Source organism: Choloepus didactylus, chromosome 8, assembly GCF_015220235.1.
Source record: "Choloepus didactylus isolate mChoDid1 chromosome 8, mChoDid1.pri, whole genome shotgun sequence".
NCBI classification, from domain to species: domain Eukaryota; kingdom Metazoa; phylum Chordata; class Mammalia; order Pilosa; family Megalonychidae; genus Choloepus; species Choloepus didactylus.
In genome coordinates, this window is record NC_051314.1 from 45,321,496 (window position 1) to 45,341,224 (window position 19,729).

The 19,729-nt window shown below is 34.9% G+C and overlaps 1 protein-coding gene across 4 annotated transcripts in view; it reads right to left on the reverse strand.

The window, feature by feature from the left end:
* Nucleotides 1-19,729, reverse strand: part of LRRIQ1 (leucine rich repeats and IQ motif containing 1) — a 250,333-nt gene that overhangs the window by 108,368 nt on the left and 122,236 nt on the right. For all 4 annotated transcript variants that reach the window (XM_037847784.1, XM_037847783.1, XM_037847782.1 and 1 more), the window contains exons 19-22: nucleotides 5,446-5,535; nucleotides 4,662-4,783; nucleotides 4,052-4,147; nucleotides 3,710-3,792 (exon numbers count right to left, since the gene is read on the reverse strand). In XM_037847784.1, coding sequence (XP_037703712.1) covers nucleotides 3,710-3,792; nucleotides 4,052-4,147; nucleotides 4,662-4,783; nucleotides 5,446-5,535 — 391 coding nt within the window. The remainder of the gene's footprint in view (nucleotides 1-3,709; nucleotides 3,793-4,051; nucleotides 4,148-4,661; nucleotides 4,784-5,445; nucleotides 5,536-19,729) is intronic.

The following is a 19,729-nucleotide window of genomic DNA, read 5'->3' on the forward strand; positions in this document are numbered from 1 at the left end:
CCTTATTCTTATATTCTAACTCTTTAAACTTCTTTCCAGCTGTTTTCCACCATAATTCCTGTACTCAGATCTCATCTCCTCTAGGGAGTGCTCTACATCAAAACCAATCACCCGCTTCTGTTCCCCATCCAGCTCATCTCCGTCTTGCCATCAATTATCTCACTACCTCTAGGTTACTGACCCTACATGTTTTCAATAAACCATTAACCCTCACCTTACAGATGGTATTCTTCAACACTGTGCTTAACTCCAAACTTCCCTGAGTACCTACTAAATCCCAACAGATCACCAAATTCTGAAATTATTTCTGTGCATGAGGCATCAAACAACAAAAACTAACAAACAAAAAAACAAACAAAAACAAAACCAGTCATTACTGGTTCATGCTTTGCCCATGATGAGGGTAACCAAATTACTTACAGAAATGAAAACAATCAGAACACAAGCCCAAATTGTGTAAACCACGGTAACTCCTCATCCCATGGCTTACAATCAATTTCTCTTTCTTCTACATCTTTTTTTTTAAGCAGATGGCCTCACTTATACTAATAAAAGTCATCAATACCAAGTCTCACCTAATAGCTGCCCACCCTGCATGCTTCCTCAGCTACTTGTTTCTTCATTAACTAGCTTCCTCAGGAGTATTGCTCCTGTATCTGCAACTGACCCCATTACGCTCCACTTTCTTAAATTAATTAGCTTTGCCTTTCACCCCATTTTCACTCCCACTTTAAATCAAATATTGTTGGTTCATACTCCTTGGCTAATAAAAATATGTGCAAGAAACAAACTATATATTATGTGCTTGCTACTTGAGAAACTTGGTCTAACGAGGAGTGTATTTTTCACAGCAGAATTCTGAATTAAAGCTTCCATACTCTGTGCATTTATTCAGTCACCTTTTCGAAGATCACTGCTTTATTAGATTCTAGGAAGTAATTCATTCCATTTCATTAGAAATTTCTATTCTCTGACCTTTATTCTGCCTCACTTTCACCCACAACGTGCCGGTTACTTCCACAGAGGTTTTATAGACAATGTTGCCCTCTGGTGGCTAGAAAATTTCAAGTTGGCAAGTTGTCCCATGTAAGACTTATTTCCATGTGTCTGTGAAAATTTCACTTAAATTTTATCAAGTGTTTTAGAGTAGAATTTAAACATTTAAAAACATGATTTTAAACTATTAGTAGGTAAATATTTGAAATTGTAACCATTATTTTAGCAGATCCAAATAAGTTAATTGCATATCACAGATTGATAGAATTATAAAACCTGGAGAAATACTAGAAAATTCTCTATTCCATAAATAGAAGAATAGAGAATATTCTGTAAATCCAAGGAAACCTGAGAGGCACAGTATCTTAACTGACTTGCTCATGGTTACAAAATGACAACAGGGCTAACATCATTAAGGTACTAAAAGGAAAATAAAATGTGATAACTGGAGAAGATCACAGATGTTCTTCATCTTTAATCTTGCCTTGAATGCTTCTAACATTCTAACAGAACTCCTGGGGCAAGTTCATATATCAGAAGTGGTTTAAGAACTGATTCAGTCAATGTTCAACAAATATTTATTCCCAGCTTATATTCAAGAAATTTTGCTTGAACTACTACTGTTAGATTTATGCAGTTTGTACAACAGCCCCTGGTAGTGAAGGCTGAGGAAAGTTTTTCTGGTCATACTCCCCACATGAACCTATCTTTGGGGATTGAGGGGATTGAGGGGAAAAAGTGAGGAAAATTTAAATTTCATAATTAAAATTTACATTTCCTCATTAAATTTTAAAGAAAAAATTGGTTTGACTTCTTCAATCTAACATTATTTTTATGAAACAAAATATAACAAAAGCTTAACATAAAGACACAAAACCTCACAAAGTAGTAAGAGTGCAATTTGGTTTAAAATTCTTCCCATAAGAATTATGCAACTGTCATTTAGGATTTTTACCTAGCAGGTCATGTTTCATGACCTCTGTCAAAATAAGATGTAACTAGGACAGCTGGGTGTTCTTTTTCATTTGTTACCCTATCATGCCCCCTTGTGACTGATAAAAGAAGGTTAATTTTTGCCTGATAATAATTATGCCTAATTTTTGCCCTTCAAAGCAATGATTTTTACATGAGCATATATTCCTTATTGAATCATTTGCTAAAACATACTAATTACTATGCTGATTTATCAAAATGTTCCCAGTCTACAAAAACAAAAACCTCAGTTGCAAGAATTGGTGAGAGAGACCTATATAGCCCCAAAGATAGGTTCATGTGGGGAGTATGACCAGAAAAACTTTCCTCAGCCTTCACTACCAGGGGCTGTTGTACAAACTGTATAAATCTAACAGTAGTAGTTCAAGCAAAATTTCTTGAATATAAGCTGGGAATAAATATTTGTTGAACATTGACTGAATCAGTTCTTAAACCACTTCTGATATATGAACTTGCCCCAGGAGTTTCAGAAACTTTTATTGTTCTCAAAGCAGGTATTTAAAGAATGTTTATCGATACCCTTGAAGATGAGTAGAAACATACATCAAAGCAATGAAAAAGTTTATCAAACTATTTTGATTTATGGTACTGGACTCCACATCCTCAAGGCTGAAACTGAGTCTCACTATTGTGAGGGGTTTGGAGTTATTTCACTGAGGTAACCACCTTCGGCTATTTTTATTGCTGTTCTTTTTTTTTAATTATAAGAAATATGTATGGTTCTTAAAATTCTGCTATTGAACTAAGTAATCATTAAAACTACACATAAAAAATCAATCAAAATAAAAATGAATTAACCAGATATTTCTTTGGTGCTTAAATAAGCTAGAACTGCAGAGTAAGTATAGATTTCTTCCTCTTATCAGGAGTAATGGTACTTTTATGAAAACTTTTCACTGACAATAAGATCTTTATAAAAGAAATTAATGAGTTAAGGAAACTCAACAGCAAAAAAAAAAAAAAGTCATGCTACTTGTATTAGGCCTATAAATACATGAGTAAATAATTATAAAAATAAAAGTATATGTAAAAGTACATGATAAATGCAAAAACTTTTCATAGTTTTGGTTAGAAATATAAAATAATAATAACCTTTTATTTCTTGTCCTGAAATCTATAAACTACCCCACACATCAACTAATTATACTAAAATTATTAACAGTAACCAAAGAAAGACAACTGATTTGAAGCGTAGCCTGGCAAGTGAGATAGAAGAAGCCTTTGAACATTTCCCAAATTCTGCCAAATCATAAAACACATAAACTGTGTTCCTTCTCCAAGGTGAAAAGTTGTGAAGTCTTCATAGCTGATAGCCATGGAACTGATAAATTTATAATAAATGGTTTGAATAATCAAGCAATTCAAAAACACTCAAAGGAATAAGCACATGACACAGATGCTCTTTAGAATCAATGCTCTCCAAAATGACACAGGATAGAAACAAATTAGAACATAATTCTCAGTGCCCAATAGATACAATAATCAACAGCAAAAGAGATAGGAGGGGGAAAGTGAACATAGAATGAGCGTAACAAATCACTTAAATGTAGAAACATAATTTTCCCTAAGTTTTCTTAAGCATTTTTTCTGAGCCATTACCATAGATGTACTCATATCTGAGCATTTATTTCTGTTCTTACTAAATTGGGCAAACGTTTTAAAATAACTTATTTTCAATATCATACAAATAGTTATTATTCTAGGAGAATTGATTACTCACCTAATTTTTTCTTTAACTTCTTCGATTTCATTTTCTGAGCTCTCTTCAGCATTTGCTGAGCAGTAGAAATATCCTTAAAGCCCCTATGAACAGATCAAATTCAATAAAGGCAAAACAAATATCCAGGACATATTTAGATATGCATATACATATAAACATATATACAAATTTTATCAAATAATTAAAATAATAACGGAAGTTTGTATCCTCAGTTAAGAAATTTTAATTTAATCAGAAGCACAGTGTCTTAAAAATTGATAAAGGAATTCTTGAAATCTTGAAAAGTATCTACTTTGTACATTCACAATTTCTTACTTTTTTAATGCAAAATAGATCACATACCATTCCTCTGAAATTTTTTCTTCTTTTTCAGATTTTAGCACACTTTTTCTACTAGTCTTTGATTCAGGTGTCCAGGATAAGCTTCTATTTTCTGCTCTGGTAACAAAATAACCACTTTTAAGTGAATTAGCACAAGTACATCAGCACTTTTTAAAACGCCAAGCTGTTTAGGTTGCCTCAAACTTGGAAATAAAGTCCATTTAAGATACAGAAAAACCTTTACCTTGAAAAGTAATAAAAGTCTGCCATTAATTTAAAATGTTTACATTTCAATTACTTGAAGCATATTTCAATCCTTCTGTAAAGGAAATGTAGCACTGAAATTTTTATTTTATTCCTTTTCTCTACCTATATAGCAGTGTTTAAACGTTCACTTGTTTCAACAATAAATTACATTATTCGCTGACACGTAGGTTTTGCAGTTGCTTTAATTCACTGACCTTTTTCTTACACTAAAAACTTCATAACATCATTCTGATATTTTTTCAACCCAAAATGTTCTTCCATCTTCTAAATAATTCACCTATTTTCATCATTTTACTACTTCTGTAAAAAATGTAATATTTTTATCATTCATGGATAGGTCTTCCAAAAGACTGATTTAGCTTACCTGTTATTAAATTGCATGTCTTCCAGTGAGAACAAATTTTCTTTTTCATTGCACAGCCACGCTTGAGCTGGACGACTTGGTAAATGATGCGAAGTATCATCATATTTCAAAGTTCCAGAGTACTTATCAAAAAATGTAAATTAATAAGTATGAAGAAAAATTTAAAATTCTAGCTTGTATATGTACATTTAGATGTATATTACCAAGTAGCTTCCTAAAGGGATACTGTTTACAAAAATTAAAAATTGTAATAAATGAAATTTATGGAATGAATACATTATGCCCTTGGTTGTAATAGTGAGGGATATGCTTTTTGGTATAGTTTGCATACACAAAACGATTAATTGCAAAGATCCAAAAAATCTTAGATAACAAAATCTTCAAAGATTATCAAATAAATAACAGATATTGCAGTTCATTAACCTCTGACTGAGAATCTTCAGCTGTTGCCCTTTTAATGCATACTTTTGTATTTTTAAAGAGCTGTCAACCAGTGATTTTAGTCAACTGCCAAATATGCAGCTGAAGCTCATCATTTTTTTTTTTTTTTTTTGCTACTGTGAAATAAAGCGTTGAAAGAAATCCAAAATAAAGAAAACAATTAGAAGCAAATGAAGGAAAAGCTACATGAAAAATTACATCTGGGGATGAAGAGGAAGCCAGGGGATTCTAAAAGTAATTGTGTTTTTCAAGTCAATAAATTGTAATATTAATCACTGCAGCATAGCATAACCTTAAGAAATGAGCAAAGATCGAGTACTAAGAAGTTTCCATGACATATTACCTTTGGCCACTGCAGCTGAGTTGGTAGAAGCAGTGCATGTGAAGGGAAGCAGGCGGGATCTGAAGCTAGCCATTCTTTTTCTAAGGCAGTCTGCACAAATAATAACATTAAGATGTACACAATTTAGTTGGCATAACCTTAACAAAGTACATTTTAAATTTCCTGTACACCAAAAACCTTAAGAAAGTATATCAGAATTTTATAGGAAAATTTGCTACTTGCAACTGTGAGATATTATGCATCTCTCTAATGCAAATGTACTGAAAAAATTGGATAAAACTTTCTATTTCCAAGTCATGGATAAAGCAAGAACTTGAGTGCTCTAAAAAATAAAAAATGTACATTGCATGACTCCTTATTCAACGTATTTAACTATTTGATAATTATGACTCTGAGCCAACTCCATATATAATAGAAATAAATTATCTTCTAGCTTTTTATGATACAAACCATATTTCCCATCAAATATCTTATTGACAATTTCTGTTATTTTAATATATTAGTATCATTTTGTCTATAAGTACTGTCTAAAGATTTTTCTTAATTTTTTTCAATATTTCACAAATTTTCTAAAAAGAAAATGTATTATGGCAATAAATAAAACAATATAGGGAACATGTTTCCTGATATATTCTCTACTTAATTCAGCTGTTGAATGACAAAAATACATCTTTACCTTTAATTTTGAAGTTATCCTACTTTAAACCCTCTCTTTCTATACCTTAAAATAGCTTTCTTCTATTTATGGAATTCCTAATTTATTTTATCTTTCTACAATGAAACTATACTAGTTATACTAATGGGGTAATTTAGGATATAATTATTTAAATTTTATTTTCTTGGATAATCTAAAATGGCTTATAATCAACTTCTGTTGTTCTATAATTTTTTTGAATCTTTATGAAAAAAAAGATGATCATATAATATTGATTCATCTGTTAATAAAAAGATTCTAAAATGACCAAACATATTTATGATTTAAAAAGTAGAATGATTACATTCTGAGTTAATGCCATTTTCTATTAATATAATTTCAGTTTTTCTTGACAACCTTTTAAGAGAGCATTTGGGAAGACAGCACTAAGACATCCTGACTACAAGCTAGCAGTGCAATGATGGACTTTTATTTAAAGCATTTAGTCTTTTTCGAATCTAATTAAACATGTTTTATTTGAATATCTATGTAAATATGACATCTTGTTTATTAGAAATATGATTATCAGAAAGGAACACTGTCAAATTCCTTCTAGGTAGGGATTACTTTGAAAAATATTCATAGAGAAAAAATATAACATTGAATGGGGAATACATTAATTATAAGGAATTGAGAAGACAAGGTTCCAAATGAGTAACTAATGCATATTTCTAACATGTATTAAAATAATTTTAGCTTACAAGACAACCAGCATGTAGTCTAAGAATTGCTATTCTATGCAAAATTGTGAACAGGATTCAGGGCTCAGAATTTTTAATTCATTCATTTGTGTAACAAATAAAGGAAAATCCAAATTTGCCCAAGGGAAGATCAAGGTTCATGGCAAATAAATTTCTGTGAGCGTTCATCAAATAAGTACTTTTATTATGGTGAAAACTGCTAAAATGAAAAGATGTGAAGATGTGAAGGAGACAGTATCACAAAAGGCAATGTGATCTGAGAAGTGGCCATATCAGTAATGCCAAGCAAGGAACCTGACTTAAAGTGATTCTTATAGACACAAAAAAACTTCATTATTATTTTTCCTTAAACACCTGCCAGACCTCTTTATTATATTCTCTGAGGATTACAACTGATTTTCTCTGCATCAGGACAAGGTCCCACAAAGCACATGACCTGTTTGCCAGATAATATAGATGTTGATGGAGGTCTTTTCCTTGGAAAGGCTACATAACATTTAGTAAATATTTTAGGCCTTTACATAGAAAAGTAAAAGTGCAGAAAATATTTTTAAAAACTGGTTTTAATTGGTTTTGAATATAAAATTACAAACTTTTATAGGATTCCAGAACAATTCTTTAATTCGCTATCTCAGAAATTTCAAGAAGCATACATGGAGGTTTGATGTAAAATTCTAAAGATACCTTTAATAATTATACATTCACAACCCCCAAAAATTACCAAGACCCCTGATTTATATGACTTCAAGCTTATTAATTTCAAGTATATTTGGCAGTATCTAGAATGTTGAGGGGAAAATTAATCTCAAAATGTCAGGAGGAATGGCCAAGAGTTATAAATATACCACTGTTTTTAAAAATGTATGTAAATATATCATATTTGGACATTCAGACAGATTTCAGTTATTGCTCAAGAAAACCTTCTGTTCAGGTTTTCTTTAGTTTCTAATTCAGGATCAGGAAGGCTGCTGGTTACTAAAATAACTAATATCAAATTTACTTGTACATTAAAACTGAACTTGAATTTGGATAAATTTGTAACCATGTGTTCAGAGTTGAACATTTGATTAGATACATGTATATTTGGCCTTTGATCAGAAAAGACATCATTCTATTATAATCCAACTTTGAGGGATTAGAAAGTAAGGCTATTAGAAAGAGGAGCTGCAAATAATATACGTTTATGTGTGCATGTGTATGCATAATTTTTCATGCCATCTGGTATAATCATTTCATTTAACCCAAGAAAACATGAGGATCTGACTTGCTCTAAGCCACAAGTCAGTGGTGAACTAGACCTGGAATTCCTAAAATTCACATCCTGATCTCTTTCTTCTCCCCACCCCCAACACTTTCTTCTTCTTCTGCCAAAGATGACTTGACATCCCAAAATAATTCTTTCTAATATTTGTTGATACATTTCATAGTATCTAACAATCCTTACATCTGGGCAACTTAGCCCATTATGAATCCAAAATATCTCTTTCTAAACCCTCTCATCTATCCTCAATGCAAAAGCATAGCTGCTTAAATTGCTGGAATTACTGTTACATGCTATGTATACCTCTTTTCACTAAATGAAACACATTAATGTTCTTTAGTCTTTTCCATTGGTTGTATTTTAGGTTTATTTTCCCACCATTTACTATATATACTCTGTAATTATCTGTGACGTTAACTTGAAATAGGGATCAAACAGTGAAAGCTGCACAGCTTAACACATTTTGTCCCCTTCTCAAAAATTATTCCTGTAATTTTTATTGAATTTTACTTAGATTAAAACAAAAAACAAACCCAAATTTGGCTGTTCTGGTTTGTTGTGTTTATGGTATGATATTAACTTTTCTCACCTTTTCTGGGTTTAGGGAATCATACAAGGAAATTGTTTATTTAAATTCAAAGTGAACTCTACTGGTTATTTATATGCTGGCTTTTAAATAGCTTAAATAAAAGAGAAAGTAAAATCTGTTAAGTAAGTCAACAAATTAAAATATCAACCAGAACTTATTTTGTAATTTAAAAGGTACATAATAAAAGTGCCAATGTAGATCTCGATGCCTCATTAGATTAGACTTATCAGACCTATTATTTTAGATATTTATTGTTATATTTTATGAAAAAAATTGCAAAACATGCCATCAAAGGAGACTGAGCTCTAGGCTTATTTAAAACTGCTGCTAAAATTATTCTTTAAAAAAGATTATGTGCTATGGACTCCTTGAGGCTTGAGACAATGTCTTACACATCATTATTTCAGGAGTTATTATGGCAGGTATATAATAGGTGCTTAAGGTTGAAAGACAATTTACCATGGTTCTGTCACATTTCTTCATGTTTTTAGACAGCTTTTTTCCAGACTACCTTTTGAAAGATCCTTTTGAAAGATGGTTGTATAGCTAACAGCCTTGGATGACAGAGACAGTGTTTCCCTCTTGGACAGCAGCATCATTCTACCCAGACTAATGGTGGCTGGGGACACCCATATTCAATTGGAGGGGTGTAGACAGGATCACAGTGGAAAGGGAGATAAAGTGACCTTGTGGGTGGGAACTTTCATGCTAATTTAGTGTAGTGTTGTTTTTGCTTCTGCATCTGAATGTAAAATAGAAATTCATGTGATATATGCTTTACTTTCTCATTCCGTAAGTGTCAGAAGGGAAGGTCCCAATAGGAGAAGAGCTGCAGGTAGAGAAGTTCCAGTTCTCCCCTGCCATTTGCCACCATGATTTAGTGAGAGTGTCTCTATCATCAGATGTCCAAAGCTTTCACTATACATATGACATCTGGTTCACTGGCAAGTCAAAATATATCTCAATTTTAAAAATGTGAATTATATCTCAATTAAAAAAGGCTTATTCTCAATTGCTTCAACTGCAGTGCGATCACACCTCTGTAAGCAGAAGTGACAGATAAATTGGACAAAATTCAGGGACCTGTTCCTCAGGTAAAGTTTCTTGAGAATATATGGGAGGATTCATAATGCTCAGTCCCCAGGGTAGCCAAAGAAACACAGCTCTCTCTTCTGCCCTTCTCTACTATGAGGAAGGCCCACCACTTTACTGGGCCTCTTGGGTACTGAGACAATAAAAGTCTCTGTTACTGATGATTTTACCAATTGAAGCTTCTGGCAAGGGAGGCAGTCTCCATAGGAAGGACCCTTAGGTTTTTGAGCTTGTAGTCTCCCTTACCCAGAGACCAAGTATTCTTCTTTTGAAAAATACTTATTAGCTTGCTACTGAATTCTTGTAGCAACTGAATTGACCAATAAAGACCCTGTGACTCTCTGGCCTGGTATTCCCATTTTTGAGTGGGTCAATGGGGACTCAATAACTAACAAGGTATGAAGGTGCCAAAAAAGCCTTGCTTGTCAAATGGAAAGGATGTACACAAAAACTTGCTGTTCTAATCCCAGTGGCATGTTTTAGCTAAATTTAAGCCCGACTGACTCTTGGACTGTTGCCAATGGCCTAACAGTTTGGTCTGCCGTGTGGAAAACTAAAAACTATTGGATAAAAGACATCCTCTTTGGAGATTCAAACAGTGGAAACAAATTGAAGCTGTGTATAGAACTGTCTTGATTTCTCATATGGATGCTCATGGCAAGGGCCCATTCTCTGATGAGAACAGCTGGAATCAACTCACTAATTGAACCTGACTCTATGTTTCTAATGCCAAGGATATCAATACATGCCAGAATTGTAACTTCTACAAAATTTACCCATTTGTCTTGTGGTGGAGGAGATATTTGTCCCTGCCTGCTCCTGGCAAATTGACATCACACCTTTAACCTATTACCACTATTGACATCTTTTCAGATTATCAATCAGCTGACTTCAGCCACACCACTGTGGCCCTTTAAACAGTCTGCATCATTTTTCAGTGTTCTGGACCATTTGCAGGCTGAGAAATGAGCAGATGGGTCTGACTGTACTTCCCTTATCTGTCCACATGCCTTGGTAAGGCAGTTTGGTAATCAAATGTGGCTGTCCCAGAAAGCGATCATCCCATCTTGGCTACTTCTAGGTAATGTTTAGGATAAAAGAGGTAGAGGGTTATATAGACCTATTTTTACATATCAGGTTTCTGTCCTGATCATTTCTAGAAATGATACATATTTCTTTTGCCTAACAGCAACTACCAGGCAAGCCTGATTGACATATTCACAAGGTGAAGTCTGGCCAAAAGGGGGGGCAAAAGGAAATATTCAAACTTAATCCTGTTTAAGATTTATAAAACGGCCTTTGCTCCTCTTTTACTTGGTCCTTCCATATGAAAAGTCTAAGTATGAATACAGAATAATTAGAAGTTATAGCTTCTGGAATGGGACTCCATGACTTTGTGGAGATGAAGGAACAACAACCCAGTACCTGAGGAGGGAACTGCTGGGGAAGTCATAGAAATACTCAGCAGCCATCTCCCAGCTCTTGCCTACCTCCTTCCTTTTCTACTGTGTGCAGATGTTTCAATATGTTTCCATTCCACAGCCCAGGAGATGTTAGGTCTAACGGAACTGCCTGACCATACCTCAAACTTGAAATGAGGGTCAAGCAGCTCCAATAGCTTTCCAGGGTGGGAACTCTGCACAAAGTTTGCTCAATGCATGGTTTTTGCCCAGTGGCAGGGCCTCTTCTGTTTGCAGTGTATAAATACCCTGCCCTCAGGTAGCACTGGTTCATCTCTCCTTTCTGAAAAGAAGTAGAATATATGGAGCTGCCATTCACAGACCCTTACCTAAGCAATTGGCCTCCCAAGGAGATCGTCCCTGCTCTTTTGGAACCCTCTTACTGTGTAAGTAATAAAATGGTCATTTGCTGACCTCTGTTTTATGCCTGTGCCTGTGTTCCCATGACCCACCGTGTAGCAACTCAAACCACAGGAACATCTTAGACAGTGGAAGGTATGGGAGTGGGTAGGATTTTAATGATCTTCTGTCTTAGAATTTCCCCTGAAGCTCTCTTCCATAAGTTCCCTGTTGGACTCTCCTAAACCGCTTCAAGTGCCTTAAATTTAACTGACTGCCGGATTTGCCACCCCCTGCCAGATGGCTCGGACAACAGTTTGATAGTCATTCTCTTTAACTTTAACGAGTAATCTATGGAGACAGCAGGAAATGGCCCAATATCCAGCATTTTCCACAAAAAACATTTCTGATGTCTTCCTCAGCCCCATTCTCAGTCATTCCATTAAGAGAACAAATGATACCTGCAGACATCACCTGTATTCAACATTGTACTGGTAGTAGGGTTCAAGAAAATAAGGCAAGGAAAATAAATAACGGACATAAGGATTGGGCAAAAAGAAAGAAAATTGTCATTATTCTCAGAAGGCATTTTATAGATAGAATGCTCAAAAGATGTAACAGATAACCTAGTAGAATAAATAAGTGATTTTAGTAAAGTGGTTGAATATATGATCAATATGCAAGAATAGATTGTATCTGCATATACCAATTTAGAATAACATCTAAAAAAACCTAGGAATAAATTGAACCAAAAACCTAGGAATAAATTGAACCAAAAAATGTACAAAACTGCTATGAAGAAAACTATAATACATAATGGAGAGAAACTTGGTTTAAATAAATTTTGAGGTATATGTTCATAGATTGAAAAATATAATATACTAAAGATATTAGTTATCTCAAACTGATTTATAGAATCACTGCAATCTCAGGCAAAAGTTAACATTTATTGTGGAAAACTGATAGGATAATTCTAAAATCCATATAGAAATGAGAAGGGTCAATAGTGGCAAATTCAATTTGGAAGAATAAGAACAAAATTGGAGCTCACATAAGACTAGAAATTGAGACTTACTATAAAACTACAGTAATTAAAATAGTGCTGCAAGGATAGACAGCTGAACAATGGAAAAGGTTAGAGAATACATGTAGGGAGTTACCTGAATTTCAACAAAGTTTCCACTGCAATTCAGTGTGAAAAGTATGTCTTAATTTTAATGTCATTTACATTAAATGGCTTTGAATCAAATAGCTCTGCAAAGACATTTGGTGGTGGGCAGAAACATGACCCCTTCCTCACACTATACACAAAAATTAAATCATAGACCTAAATGTTAAAAGTTAAGATAGTAGAGTTTGTAGAATATCTTAATGACATTGGATAATATCTTAAGGATCTTACAACAGGCAAAGATTTCTTATATAAACCACAACAATTAAAAATCTTCTTAAATTTAAAATTAGAAACTTTCTGTTCACTGAAATAAATCATAAATCAAATGCAATTAGTAAGCCACAGAATTTAGAGAAGATATTTGCAAAGGGTGACAGGATAGTATTTAGGATATATAAACAATTTCTCTGGATCATTAAGAAAAAGATGGACAACCCAATTGAAAAATACACAAAACACTTTAACAAGTATGTTGCAAAAGTGTATATCTAAATGGCCAGTGAGCATATGAAAAGGTACTAAACATCATGAGGGAAATGCAAATTAAAACAGTAAGATACCACCACAAACCTATGAGAAGGCAGGATAGGAGGTAGGCGGAGAGACATGAAAATATAAAGTGTTAGTGAGATAGGGCACAGCTGACACTCTCATATTCTGCTGATGGGACTGAAAATTGATACAATCCCTTTGGGATACTGTTGGGCACTATCTGCCAAACACAGGTATACCTTATGACTCAACAATTACATTTCCAACAGGAATGGGTATTCACCATGCATCAAAATGACATGTACAAGAATGTTCATAGCATCTGAGTCATAATGGACAATACTAGAAATGGCCCAAGGTCCATCAGTAGTAGAAAGTTTTTTTAAAAGTGATATATTCAAATAATAGAATACTATGTAGAATTAAAAGGAATTAACTATGGCTACACTCAAAACATGGGTAAATCTCAGGGAAATAATATATTGGGAAAGCCAAACAAAAAGTATATGCTCTTTATTGTATTTTTATGAAGTTCAAAATAGGAAAAACTAATTTATGATAATGGAAGTCTGAATACTGGAAGAATGCATGAAGAAATCTTCTGGGATGTTTATGTTCTAAATCTTGATCTGGGTATTGGTTTTGCAGGTGCATATATAAAATATCACATAGCTGTATGTCTCAGATATGTACACCTTTCCTGTGCATTGTATAATTGTATATTTTTAATAGAAAGTTTTTTAAAGGATATTTATCAAATATTTATTGAGTGCCTATGTTTTGTGTCACTACACTATATTATACGGAAATATAGTAGTGAATAAGTAGGGCACTTCTAAGAAGAGTACAGTCTAGTGGGAAGGACAGACAAGACTCACACAAGTAAGAAAATTTCAAAAAGTGATAAGTACTATGGAGTAAATACAAATATTTACAAAGTGAAAAAGTTACATCAAATAAGAATGCTGAAACAGATCTATAAGAAAGGCTTTCTGAGTACAGGAAGATCAGGTGAACAGACCCTGAACTTGGAAAGAGACTGGCATGATAAAAAATAAAGAATACTCATTAAAAGAACAGAAATATAACTTATAAGTTCCAAAGAAACAGAAATTTAAAATGGAATCAATATGCGTAAGAGTCATCCCAGAGAAACTCTTTTGTTGCTCAGATGTGGCCTCTCTCTCTATGTCAACTTGGCAGGTGGACTTGCTGCCCTTCCCACTATGTGGGATATGACTCCCAGGGTTGTAAATCTCGCTGTCAACTTGGGACATGACCCCCAGGGATGAGTCTGGACCTGGCATCATGGGATTGAGAAAGCCTTCTTGGACCAAAAGGAGGAAGAGAAATGAAAAAAGTAAAATTTCAGGAACTGACAGATTTCAAATGGGGTCAAAAGGTCATTCTGCAGATTATTCTTATGCATTATATAGATATCCCTTTTTACTTTTTAGTGTATTAGAATAGCTAGAATGAAATACCTGAAACTGTTGAACAGCAACCCAGTAGCCTTGTTTCTTGAAGATGAGTGTATAACTATATAGCTTATATGGTGTGAATGTGTGATTATAGAAAACCTTGTGGTTCACACTCCCTTTATCTAGGTTATGGACAGATGAGTAGAAAAATGTGGACAAGAAAGTAAATGAATAATAGGGGGGTATGGGGGTATGGGTTGTTTTGGGTGTTCTTTTTAATTTTATTGTTATTTTTATTTTTACTATCTTTTTTTGGAGTAATGCAAATGTTAAAAATTGACTGCGGTGATGAACGCCCAACTAAATGATGATACTGTGAAAAACTGATTGTACACTTTGGATGATTGTATGGTATGTGACTATATCTCAATAAAATTGCAAAGAAAAAAAGAAATTAAACAAACATACCTATAAAATGAAGGCTAAAATCAAGAGAAAATAAACATAGAAAATGCATGTATGGTAAAAAGAAAATAAAAGATAAAATGGTAGAAATGTTTTAAGCAGGGAAATGACACCATCTGGTTTATGTTTAAATACTGTATTTCATCAATTCCTATATGGATATTTTTTTCATTTTGACATATCCAAAATCAAGATTAACATTACAATTATTGTTGCACAAATAGAAACTGATTTAATTGTCATTGCTTGATTCTCTCTGAAAAGAACAAAAAAGTCGCAGCATCAAAACTTACAGAATGAGTGTCAATGGCTTAGAAGGAAATCTAAGAGATAATAGCAGAGTCCTTTATTGAAAGATGCTGTAGCATTCAATGATCTTTATAGTACAGAAGATAATATTATGTAGAAAAAAATGTGATAACTGAGCAAACATTTCAGAAGAATCGCATTCCCTTTGTGAAGTTCTTTAATGTATTTATTTCACTTATATATTTTAATGCATGAAAAGAGCAATGGAGGGATCCAAGATGGCAGATTAGGAGAGACAGAACAAAATTCTCCTCTGTGAAAAACACTAGATATAGGACAGAAAGTGCTCCAGAACAGCAGTTCCAGGGTGCCACCAGCTGGGCAAGGACTTCTACACCCATAATGAGTGTGTAATTGGAGAAATCAAGAGGCTGTGTAAAGATGGGTGAATTGTCAGCCAGGACCACCACCAGGGAACGGGTGGCTGGTGCTGGCAGCGGCATGGAGGGGAATAGCCTTCCACATCCCTGGAGCCCTCCTCAGTACCTAGCATGGATGATAACTCTTCACAGCCCTGTGGCTAAGATGTTCCTTGAGAGAATTCAGGATTTTGTGGGCTTGAGACAGCAGCCACTCTTCCTCCATGGAAGCCCACAGTGTGCACAGCCTAGAGGCAGGAGTGACACATGGAAGTGCCAGGAGCCCTCCCCTAATCCAGAGACTTGTGGGTCCACAGCAGGGAGGGACTGTGGGACATTTGAGCTAAAAGTGAGACACACAGCTCTACAGCCCCAGAGTACCCCACCTGTAGCCCTGGGAATGGTCAGAAGTACTGTGTCCTGGAGCAGACTACCTGCCAAACTGCTTAGTACATGCCCCCCACCCACAGGGCTGGCAGTCCCAGCGCACATGGAAAATTGGTGCACTGACTGGACCTCCACATGGTTTGGACATGCACTCAAAGTTGGGAAGAACTAGCTTGAGCATAAGAGAAGCTCAGGAGCACCATCTTCTAGTAGGTCAGGGAAAGTACACTCCAACAAGCTGTAGCTCTATCAAATTATAGATAAATGTTCATTAATACTGCCTATTCTTAAAGAACCCTATCAAGATAAGCAAATGTCAGGAGGCCAAAAAAACAAAAAAACAAACAAACAAAAAAAAACAAAATTATAAAGCATATCAAGAAACCAGAAGATATGGATAAAACAAACATCAAAATTAAAAAGCCAGAGGAGACACAGAACTTGGAGCCATTAATCAAAGAAGTGCAGTATCATGGCTCAGGATATAAAGGACAAGAAGAAGAGCTAGAAGAGCATAAAGAAGAATTTGCAAGAGTAAATTAAAAAAATAGCAGATCTTAAGAAAATAAAAAATACTGTTGATCAAACTAAAAACATTCTTGAGACACATGACACCAGATTTGAAGAGGTAGAGGAATTAATTAGAAAAATCAAAAACAGAGTGGTGGAAACTGAAAGGACAAAAGAACGAATGGTGAAAAAAATGAAAAAATTTGAAATGGATCTCAGGGAAATGATGGACAATGTCAACTGCACAAATATAAGAGTCACTGGTGTTCCAGAAGGGGAAGAGAAAAGGGCTAGGAAGAGCATTTGAAGAAATTGTTGGGGAAAACATCACAACCCTTCTAAACAACATAAATATGCAAATCAAAAGTTGCCCAATGAACTCCAAATAGAATAAATCCAAAGAAACCCACTCGGAGACATAGTCTGATGAGACTGACAAATGCTGAAGGGAAGGAGAAAGTTCTGAAACCAGCAAGAGAGAAGTGACTTGCCACACACAAGGGAAACTGCATATGACTAAGCACTTGCTACTCAGCAGGCACCATGGAGGTAAGAAGGCAGTGGGATAACGTATTTAAAATACTGAAAGAGAAAAATTGCCAGCCAAGGATTCTTTATCCCGCAAAGCTCTCCTTCAAAATTGAGGGAGACCTTAAAATTTTCATAGACAAACAAAAGCTGAGAGAATATGTTAACAAGAGACCTGCCCTTAAAGAAATACTAAAGGGAGCTCTACTGGCTGAGAAAAAAGAAAGGACAGAGAGGTACAGAGAAGGGAACAGAACTGAAGAGTTTCATTAAGTGTACCTTAAAAGAAATAAAGAGAGGGGAAAAAATAGACCTGACAAATAAAAACCAAAGGATAAGATGACTGATTCCAGAACTGCCTTCACAGTAATAACATTGAATGTAAATGGATTAAACTCCCCATTTAAAAGGCATAGATCAGCAGAATGGATAAAAAAATATGAACTATCAATATATTGTTTACAAGAGACTCATCTTAGACCAAGTGACACAAAGCAACTGAAAGTTGAAGGATGGAAAAAATATTCCATGCAACCTACAGCCAAAACAAAGAAGGGGTCACAATACTAATTTCAGATAAAATAGACTTTAAATACAAGGATGGCATAAGAGACAAGGAAGGACACTATATACTAGTAAAAGGGACAATTCACCAAGAAGAAATAACTATCATAAATATTTATGCACCCAATCAAGGTGCTCCTAAGTATATGAGACAAACATTGGCAAAACTGAAGCAAGCAATAGGTAATTCCACAATAATTTGGGAGAATTCAATACACCACTCTCTCCTATAGATAGATCAACAAGACAGAGGACAAATAAGGAAATTGAAAACCTAAACAATGTGATAAATGAATTAAGAGACATATATAGAGCATTACGTCCCAAGTTACCAGGATGAACATTCTTCTGCAATGCTCTTGGAACTTTCTCCAAGATAGATCATATGCTGGAGCATAAAACAAGCCTCAATAAATTTAAAAAGATTGAAATGATTCAAAGCACATTCTCTGATCAGAGTGGAATGCAACCAGAAGACAATAACCATCAAATATAAGAATCATTGGTGTTCCAGAAGGGGAAGAAAAAAGAGCTGGGAAGAGCACTTGAAGAAATTGTTGGGGAAAACAATGGCAGTGAGGGATTGAAAATGCCTAAATGACCAAAGTGGGGGGCAGAGCGGGGGAGAAAGGTGACAAGCTGAAGTCACAGTGGCTAAGAGATCCCAAATAGAATTGTGAGGCTATCCGGGAGGTTTCTCTTATGCAAGCTCCAGCTAAACATCCCAAATGGCCACAATATTCCATGCCCTTACCAAAAGGAGTTCTCAAATACCTAGGTCTCTACCTGAGATTCTGTTAAAGATTCACTCACTAAGTTTTATCTTTCAGAAACGTAAATCCACCAGAGTGTTCCTATACCAGACAAGTACTAAAACCCAGAGGCAACAGCCTCATTAAGATCAACAATTAGATGCAACTTCCTTCCCAATACTGTCAATACCCCCTTTAATATTAACAAGTTAGGGTGCTCACTGCCTAGATACCCCTGAAGATGAAGAAAGGGCTTAAGTGAGAGGAAGGAGTAGCAACAAAAAAGATAAGATTTAACAAAAGTCTAGGAATCCTGAAACTTTATATAATTATACATATATTTTTGGATGGTGGGGTGTTGGAAGGGATGGAAGAAAGTAAATGTCATGGTGGAACTGTAGCCTATAGCATCCTTTGGGACTTCTCTATAGCTGCTCATTGAATTGTGCCTTGAAGGTCTTCACCTTTCTGTACATACCTTGTATTGCATAATAGGGAAGGGACTGAGACTGTGGAACTGTTACCCATACCAATTTTTGAAATTACCTATATAACTGCTTGTTAAGGTGTACATCAAGAGTTGACATCTTTTTGTATGGATGTTATATTTTACAATAATGGAAACGGCTAAAGTTGTGGAACTGTAACCCATGATGTTCTTTGAAATTTGCACTCTAACAACTTGTAAAACCATACTTTGAAACTTATCACTGTTATGTATATATGTTAAAGTTCACAATAAAAAAATGGGGGGGGGGTCACTGGTGAGCTATGGATAGGTGCAGGTGTGCCAAGGATGTACACCCTTGCCCTGGGGCTCTGGGGTCCCAAACTCTCCTGCCTGTGCCCAATGCAATGCAGGACAGGGCCATCTTGTACGTGCATGGGATGAAGTGGAAAGTTCAGGAACTGCTGGTCTGAGACAGAGGGCGGGGGGGAGGTCATCCTGCAAGACACAGAGGACTGAGAATAAGTCCTATTCAGGGAATATCAAGCAAGGTGACAAGGAAGTGGTGGAAATTGGAAGAAAAGGGGAAAGGGCATGGGCAAATAAAGAAATAAATAACAATGATAAAATTTCATGTCTAAATCAATTTGAATATGTATAAAATATAATTTAAATTAAAATTTTAAGTAATTCACTGGCAAACCTGTGGATTAGGCAACCATCTATGTAATTGCCTGGA